The sequence below is a fragment of the Diaphorina citri genome, unplaced genomic scaffold (assembly GCF_000475195.1).
Source record: "Diaphorina citri unplaced genomic scaffold, Diaci psyllid genome assembly version 1.1 scaffold158, whole genome shotgun sequence".
NCBI classification, from domain to species: Eukaryota; Metazoa; Arthropoda; class Insecta; order Hemiptera; family Psyllidae; genus Diaphorina; species Diaphorina citri.
The window spans coordinates 987-9,689 of NW_007377595.1; the positions used below are offsets into that span (position 1 = coordinate 987).

The 8,703-nt window shown below is 41.1% G+C and overlaps 2 protein-coding genes and 1 long non-coding RNA gene across 3 annotated transcripts; 2 read left to right on the forward strand and 1 right to left on the reverse strand.

The window, feature by feature from the left end:
- Window positions 1–2,063: 2,063 nt before the first annotated feature.
- LOC113465774 (venom serine protease-like) lies at window positions 2,064–2,397 on the forward strand. The gene has a single exon (XM_026820573.1). It carries the CDS (start codon window positions 2,065–2,067, stop codon window positions 2,380–2,382), a length of 318 nt encoding a protein of 105 aa, XP_026676374.1. The 5' UTR covers window position 2,064; the 3' UTR covers window positions 2,383–2,397.
- Window positions 2,398–2,716: 319 nt separating this feature from the next.
- LOC103505223 (transmembrane protease serine 11B-like) lies at window positions 2,717–6,212 on the forward strand. Its single transcript, XM_026820572.1, has 5 exons — window positions 2,717–2,816; window positions 3,478–3,723; window positions 4,665–4,746; window positions 4,814–4,897; window positions 6,103–6,212. The coding sequence occupies exons 1-5, from the start codon at window positions 2,760–2,762 to the stop codon at window positions 6,141–6,143; spliced, it is 510 nt and encodes a 169-aa protein (XP_026676373.1). The 5' UTR covers window positions 2,717–2,759; the 3' UTR covers window positions 6,144–6,212.
- An 860-nt stretch (window positions 6,213–7,072) lies between these two features.
- On the reverse strand, window positions 7,073–7,762 carry LOC113465775. Its single transcript, XR_003390383.1, has 2 exons — window positions 7,568–7,762; window positions 7,073–7,360 (listed from the first exon to the last, which is right to left on the reverse strand). It is a non-coding gene; the product is annotated as an uncharacterized LOC113465775 (long non-coding RNA).
- Between the last annotated feature and the right edge of the window lie 941 nt (window positions 7,763–8,703).

An 8,703-nucleotide genomic window follows, 5' to 3' on the forward strand; every position in this document is an offset into this window, starting at 1 on the left:
TAGTGGGAGTGTTTTTTATGTTCAGTGAGTAAAGACGAAAGACAAATTTACCATAAAAATTACGTTGAGCTCATCCATCAGGACCATTTTTATTATTCTTTTAACCTGGACTAACGGTTATCCATGTATAAAAGAGGGTAAGTGTATTGTTGTTGTGAGGGGATGGGTTAATTGATGTACAACAAACTAATAACTATGATTTGAAAGATGTTGCTGTTTTTTTTTTTTTTTTGTTTATTACGTTTTTTATTTTGGTCAGTTAGGAAAGCCTGGCTAGCTGCTGTATGTAGCCACAGCCCCTGGAACTATGAATGTGTGCTTGCAAAGGAGATTAAACCATGGTAAAGATAAAATATCATGGGAATAAAACAAAAGATTAAATCCAAACATCCCACAATAAAAGCAACACAAAGATGATTCACAAGGGCTGCTAGGTTTCATTGCAAACACAACAAGAAACAACTCAGCATCATTATCATTGATGAATTATCTGATAGTAGCATCCCTTCCTTAGATTTTACTTTCTTATCCTATAGGAAGGAAAGTCACATGTATCGGGTCAAATTTTCGATGGTCAGTTTTTTAGTGCCAAAACACGTTTTGAGGTAGCTAGAGCCTAAATACAAAGTTTCAGCCATTTGGTCCGTGTGGTGTTCTGTCTGTCTGTCTGTCTGTCTGTCTGTGTGTCTGTGTGTCTGTCTGTCTGTAAACAAAATATCTCGAGAACGGTAAGAGCTAGTTATTTTCTTGTGTTCTTTGTCTTCATAATTAAGTATTCTTTTTTTTTATGTTTTCAAGAGCATTAAGTAATTAAAGCAAATACTTATATGGCCACTTGGGCATATATTAAAAATAATAAATTTTGTTGCATGAGTGCTTGTTAAAAAGCCATTCCCTCATTGGCACACCTCATTGGATTTTATGACTCAACTTGGACTTGACTACCAACCTCCAGATCCAAAGTCAAAGGCACAGACTACACTAAAAACAACACCACTAGACCATACTAAAAACTACACCAGTGAGTATGTCAAGTACATAATAAATGATAGGTTGTGAATGGTTGGTTTGCTTTGGTACATTTCCAGGAACATGAATAAATTTCTGCAAGGAATACCTCTGCCTCCTTTACGCCTAACCCAGAGGCCCAATCTACAAAGGATAGGGCTGAACGATCAAGGAAAGGTAGGTATGTTTAGTTTGGCATTTGTACAAAACTTTTTGACTGAACTTTAGGGAGCTTTAACAGAGGCTACTGCACAGACTGCACTAAAAACAACACCAAAGTGAACTCCAACAATGACAAATAAAAATGTATGCAGGATAACTGGATAACTTTCCCATTTTTTCCCCCTCAATAATACTTCTTTCTATTTTTTAGTATACTTTTAGCAGCGCGGATTCGATCATTGCTCTCTGAGAATTCAAACCTATGAAAGTTATAGACCTCTCCTGCTGGAGCCGTACGATTTAGGTCTCCTAGAGTGTGAGAGATCGATCATTTTCGTAGGTTTCCAATGTGCAGCCTTAAACTGAGTCCATACGTAGTCAACGGCCGTCGATCGACGAGGTGAATCCATGTTGTCGAGGCAGTGTGGACGTGTCAGTCGACATCGATCGACCATGTGTGGACACAGAGTTTCAGAGTGCTGAAGAGATGTCTAGTAAATTACCGATTCCTTCATCAGATGATGTCTGCTAAGTTACCGTTTCCTTCATAATTATGTAAAAAATAAAATAAAATGTAAATGCAGTTTCTCTGTGTTACCATGTCACAACTTTTGGTGCTCACTGCAGCATTGTAGGATTTTCCCAATATCTCAATAATCCTAAAATCCAACGTTTACCTACCATGCTGGCACCGGTGGCTATGCGCATTTATATGTCATAGCTACTCATCCTCCTCACGAGGCAGAGTGGGCCCCGCAACAGCCAGTCACGGAATCAATCATTTGGATGATACAAATTTGACACCGCTGGGAATCGAACCCGGGTCTCCCGCGTGCAAGGCGAGCGCAGTGACCACTACGCCATGGGAGCTGACCTCCTTCATAATTATTTCAGATGCACAACCGAATCGTGAACGGTCATCAGACTGGAGTTAACGAGTATCCATTCGTAGCAGGTCTCCTTGTAAATCCCAACAACATCGTGTTCTGTGGTGCCAGCATTCTGGGAAAGAGATGGGTCATAACTGCGGCACATTGCAAAGAATCACGAGTGAATAACAAGAATACGGTTGTTCTCGTGGGAGACCATGATCTTAGTAGTGGTAAGTGGAGCGAGATTTTCAGAAGGTATTGCTTAGAAATAACACTTGAGGACAGTTCGGGTGACCTAACGTCGGTCAAATTTTGGAAGTTTTTCAAGCATCTGTGCTAACAAGTACGGAGCTCAACTTTAATTTCAACGTGAAGTTACACCCAAGAGTCACCCCTAAGGCCAAGGACTACCTGACAGTTGTTTCAAAGGGTTCTAACGTCAGAACGTCACCGTAGAACTACTGAGGTTTTTTACATAGTGACAGGGATTTAACCCTCCATTTGGCTACAAGCTACCCACCTCCTGCCTGCCTGAGTGGGGTCGGTAAAACCTAGTTTATTCTGTCAGCACAAGAGTGAAAAGTTTTTTTACATTCACAGTTTAGAAAAAAAAAAAAAAAAAAAAAAATCGATTTAAAAATTACACCTCAGTTCGTTCGGTTTTTAATTAATTATCCTAGCTTTTACACTGAGCCTACCCGATGCCGCTGGGTGAACATGTCCCCGCCCAACACGTCGATCGTACTCAAGTGTCTGGTCATTGACCTGTCCCAGGTGAGAGCTGCCTTTTGCATTGTATTTGTGGGTGCTCTGCCGACCCCGTCTGAACGGGGACATGGCACAGCAAAGAAAAGATAAGAAGAAGAAGAAGGAGGATGAGGAGGAGGAAGGACGTAGGAAGAGAGAAGGAAGAGGAAGAAGAAGTATTTGAGCGCCCAACTAACCCTAACCAGCCTAGCTAGCTGGCAGCTTTACAAAGGGTTCTCTATGCAACTACCTACATATTATGCTTTTAAAGAATAAACACAAGTCACCACGATGATTGACTGCATTTCTTGACGAGCCTATTACATGGCTAGAGGCCATCACTCCGGTGTATGGCAGATAAATAAAATGATCTTTTATTTAGTGTCTGCCATCACCATTCTTTGTGGATATCACATTATTACTAAGTGCCTCCTTTGCAATCAATTTCCATATTTCAATCAACTTTTTACACTCGTAATGTCGCCACTGGTCGCTACTCGAATCCAGTAGCTACTCAATTGTCCTCACGAGGCTGAGTGCACCCCGAACTCCAAGCACAGAGCCGAAAAAGCCTCGGCCCCGCCGGGAATCGAACCCGGACCTCCTGCGTGCAAGCCTAGTGTGATACCCAATCGGTCAAGGAGGTTGCTAAAACCAAATAATCCAGTACAACTTTCTCTTATTACAGAGTGTAGACTGCGTGGCGGACAGTGTCCAAGTATCCCTCACCGGTGATCTCTACATGTCCGACGCCACCAAATACTGCGGCAAACAATCCTTCGTGGAGGTGTCCCAGTCCAACAAGCTGGTAGTCACTCTAGAGGGCATGATAATGGGGAAGGTGTTGTGCACGATGAAGATCAAAGATGGGAACAAGACACCGGCCCCTGCCGGCAAGAGTGCCAATGAGTGTGAGTGTGGTAGGAAATTTCAGGTAAGAATTTTCTTTTTTTGACGAAATAAAGAGAGAGTTAAAAAAAAGAAAAGATTGTTGGTACCTTGGGACCGCTTTCGTATTAGTTCAAGGAGGTAAGAATCCTAGCAGTATAAATACGATTTTTTTTTAGCAAGAGTGCCAATGAGTGTGAGTGTGGTAGGAAATTTCAGGTAAGAATTTTCTTTTTTTGACGAAATAGAGTTAAAAAAAGAAAAGAAAAGATTGTTGGTACCTTGGGACCGCTTTCGTATTAGTTCAAGGAGGTAAGAATCCTAGCAGTATAAATACGATTTTTTTTTTTTGGTTTAAAAAGATGAGTGTTTCACCGCCGTTTTTATTTCGTAGCAATGAAACAACTGCTACATTAGACGCATGTGGTCTCTGTGTCGTAGCATGCTCATCCCGTAGTATGCCTCTCATCAGATGGGCGAGAAGAGACACAATACTTCCCATTTATGGGTGGAGATCACACCGTCTCTACCTTTCACAATAAAAAAGTACACTGTTCAAATTAAATGTACTAGAATGTACTATTGGTGCAGATCACAGCGTTTCAAAATTTCCCAATAAAAAAGTATACTATCCAAACTAAATGTACTAGAATGTACCTACTATTGGCCGAGATCACAAAGTCTATCTTTCAATACATGGTTCAAATTAATTGTACTAGATTACTAGAATGTACTATTGGTGGAGATCACAACGCTAGGTCTCGTCTCTAACTTTCACAATAAAAAGTACCTGCATTGTCGGACGGGGACATGGCACAGCAAAGAAAAGATAAGAAGAAGAAGAAGAAGAAGAAGAAGAAGAAGAAGAAGAAGAAGAAGAAGAAGAAGAAGAAGAAGAAGGAGGAGGAGCATTGCTGGCGTTAAATGTACTAAATGGCAGATGTAACAAACTCAGTTTGAGTTAATCACGACTCTTGTTTTTCTCAGGCTGATTCCGGAGGTCCTCTGGTTTATTGGGACGCAAAGAAGAAGAGATACTTCCTGGTGGGACTCATCAGCTATGGTAGAGGCTGTGCAGACGATGTCCCTGCAGTCAACAAGATACTTCCTGGTGGGACTCATCAGCTATGGTAGAGGCTGTGCAGACGATGTCCCTGCAGTCAACACGCTAGTCCCTTGTGAACTCTATCTGAACTGGGTGGAGAGCAAGATTAACGCAGGTAAAACACACAACAGGGTTTATAAGCTTTTCCTGGAATGAAAATCCATGACTTTTCCAGAAAAATTAGGGGGCAGAGGTACTTAAAAATCAGTAAGATTACCCCTTCATTTAAATAAAATATGCAGAACGTCAAGGAATATGAAGGAAAATGCGCCGCAGGCCGTTTTTCGGAAAAACTTGATACACATTTTTAACCAGGTGGCGACTTTTCCAGGTTTTCTTTGAATTTTTCACGATTTTCCTTGACTTTTTGGCTGATTTTCAGATTCCATGACTTTTCCAGGTTTTCCAGGTCGCGTATAAGCCCTGCACAAGTTGACGTAAAAAACGGCGATATGACCAGCCAGGTTAGCTTGGTTGGTAGCGCGTCTGCTTTGTAAGCGCTAGGCCGCGGGTTCCCGCCCGGGGCGGATTTTATCCTGAAGGGATAAGCTCTTCGATTTCGGAACGATAAGGACCTAGCAGTTACAGTTCCCTCTATCAACGTCTTAAAAAAAAAAAAAAAAAAAAAAAAAAAAACAACAGGGGGGGCCTTACCTCAGTGAAATATGCAGAACGTCAAGGAATATGAAGGGGAATGCGCCGCAGGCCGTTTTTCGGAAAAACTTGATATTTAATTTGAATATTTTCATTTTTAACCAGGTGGCGATTTTTCCAGATTTTCTTTGAATTTTCACGATTTTCCTTGACTTTTTGGCTGATTTTCAGATTCCATGATTTTTCCAGGTTTTCCAGGTCCCGTATAAGCCCAGCGCAAGTTAACGTAAAAAACCGCGGTATGACCAGCCAGGTTAGCTTGGTTGGTAGCGCGTCTGCTTTGTAAGCGCTAGGCCGCGGGTTCGATTCCCGCCCGGGGCGGATTTTATCCTGAAGGGATAAGCTCTTCGATTTCGGAACGTTTACAGCAGTTACCTAGCAGTTACAGTTCCCTCTATCAACGTCTTGGAAAAAAAAACATCAGTTGATAATGATGGCGTAACTGGCGAAACGTTTTTTTTGTTTGGTGCTAAATCCCCTTTAGAGATGATTTTTTTTTTTAAGAGGTTTGATAGAGGGAACTGAAACTGCTAAGGTCCTATCGCCCCGAAAGCAAAGAAAGGACAGGAAAAAGCCAGCCTTTCCGAGAACGAAACCCATCTTATTCCTATAATCCTATTGCAGATATTCTTGAGTTTTGACTAATAGGTTAATTTTATTTTACAGGTGGTGGTGATTCATGTGCGTTTAATAACAAAGACTCCTAGGAGAATCCTGCAGTCAGATCCAAAGTCAAACAGGGAGTATCTATAGCAACATCAAAATAAGAACTGGCAATTCAATTAAATGTTTTCCAAGGGTTCAAAATTTGAACTTCTAATGTTGTAACGATAATGCATACGCGTACATACTTTGAGGAGGACTAAAAAACCAGGAGTTTCCTTTAGTTAAGCAAGCTTAACTGTACATAATTTATACTCTCGATTAGATACACGTTTCTAGATTTCTCCTTTATAAAGGATACCTACAGTACAGTACATTGTATACAATGATTCAACATGACATCAGCATTGACTTGTGAAAATCACGACCAACAATTCAAAACAAAAAGGAAATACAACCCTGGTGACTAAGTATTCCAGTCCCCTCTCTACTGCCTTCACGCAAGGTATTCCCAAGTCTCGCAAATGTCACAATTTGGAATATTCGTCTCTTCGGTCTGTCAGACAATCGGAAAGCTTCGGAGCAAGGTCTCTCAGACAGTCTGATAGGCTTCGGTCCGAAGATTTTCCTGTCATACACGTTACGACGGTCTGAGAGAGAGAGAGAGAGAGCCGACATTATACCGCCCGTAAACTATTGGGGTGGATTTCACCAATGGCTTAATGAGAGGCTTAATTTTTTAATTCTCCTTCTTCCTAGCCTTTTCCTATTTAAATAGGGTCGGCGTTTGTTGTCAATCTCTTTTAGGCAGCCCTATTTTTTTTAATAATAAATAAAATGGCAATACTTTTACCGATACCAGGCCATATAGTTATAGTTTCCATTGTTCCTTCCAAGTGAAGCTGCAAAAATTCGTATTAGGTACTAAAATACTAAAAGCTAGGATTACAGTGGGACCCGCCAAGAACTAAGGTGAAGCACATGCCACAGCCACAAGTCAGATAGGGGAGATTGTTTTGACTTGTGAAAATCACGACCAACAATTCAAAACAAAAAGGAAATACAACCCTGGTGACTAAGTATTCCAGTTTCCCTCTACTGCCTTCAAGCAAGATATTCGCAAGTCTCGCAAATGTCACAATTTGGAATATTCGTCTCTGCGGTCTGTCAGACAATCGGAAAGTACGTGGTGGAATAAGCTTCGGAGCAAGGTCTCTCAGACAGTCTGATAGGCTTCGGTCGGAAGATTTTCCCGTCATACACGTTACGAATGAAGGAGGACGCCCAAGATCGAGAAAAGTGGAGAACGTCGTGTTGAAACCTGTCCTAGCTCCCTCTACGCAAGTCTCGCAAATGTCACAATTTGGAATATTCGTCTCTGCGGTCTGTCAGACAATCGGAATAAGCTTCGGAGCAAGGTCTCTCAGACGGTCTGATAGGCTTCGGTCCGAAGATTTTCCCGTCATACACGTTACGAATGAAGGAGGACGCCCAAGATCGAGAAAAGTGGAGAACGTCGTGTTGAAACCTGTCCTAGGACAGATCTACATCTATATATACACGTTACGACGGTCTGAGAGAGCCGACATTATACCGCCCGTAAACTATTGGGGTGGATTTCACCAATGGCTTAATGAGAGATTTCACTAATGCGAGAATTTTTAATGATCAAAAAGGAGTTTTTAAAAACTCCTCCTTTTTGGATAGTTAAAAACTCCTTTTTGGATTATTAAAAACTCCTTTTTTGATGATTGAAAATTCTCCCATTAGTGAAATCTCTCATTAAGTCATTGGTGAAATCAACCATAAGTGTGCTTCCACAACGCGGACCATAGACCATTGATTTGGATTTTTCAAAACTTTTTACGCTAGAATCAATCTTTCATTTATATTCTTCACCCAAATGCACCTGCTCCATTGGATGGCTTTTACGTGTTGACGGCTACGGTTGGTGTCAGACAAATCTGTAGGGACGGACGATGAAGTTTGTGCTGTGATCATAACGCAGGATAGGAATTGAATATTTGTAACGAACTGGTTATCACGTCATCCTGAAATAGAGATTAGAGGACAAGAATTAGAGGCATGTTGGAAATTGGTCTTCAATTTTCCTTGTTCTTATCCTAATGCTAAAAGGACACGTCACGTCATATACTAAGGGATTTTTTTTTTTTTTGAGGGCTCCACCGCCATTTTTATTTCGTAGCAATGAAACAACTGCTTCATTAGACGCATATGGTCTGTGCTGTAGCATCCCGTAGCATGCCTCTCATCAGATGGGCGAGAAGAGTTGTAGGAAATGTATTACGCGATGACATAGAATTAAATAGTAATGGTCCGTTATTGTTGTTGTAGCGGCATCAACTTTAATATTAATATTTTATTTTAATTGCCAATTAGCCGATTGACCATGGTAAAATAAATAAAAGAATACGTTCATCAGTCTCTACTCTTGACAAATGGAGTGTGACTGAGGGCATGTGATGTGTTCCAATCTTCTAATCCGCTCGACATGGCTCGTTTCTGAACCATCGTATCGTCAGACATTGTGCTTATTTTTCACAAGCAGAAAGATCATTGAGCTATCGGGAGAGGTTAGAGATAGCTGTTCTGCTTCCAGTTTATACCAATCTAGTCATTATAGTCCAACAGTTAAGGTTATTC

Coding starts and splice junctions, on each gene's coding strand:
- LOC113465774 (XM_026820573.1), top strand. CDS start 2,065: ATGCACAACCGAATCGTGAACGGTCATCAGACTGGAGTTAACGAGTAT.
- LOC103505223 (XM_026820572.1), top strand. CDS start 2,760: ATGTCCCCGCCCAACACGTCGATCGTACTCAAGTGTCTGGTCATTGAC. Junction 3,724..4,664: donor AGTGTGGTAGGAAATTTCAG/GTAAGAATTTTC, acceptor TGTTTTTCTCAG/GCTGATTCCGGAGGTCCTCT. Junction 4,747..4,813: donor ACTCATCAGCTATGGTAGAG/GCTGTGCAGACG, acceptor GCTATGGTAGAG/GCTGTGCAGACGATGTCCCT.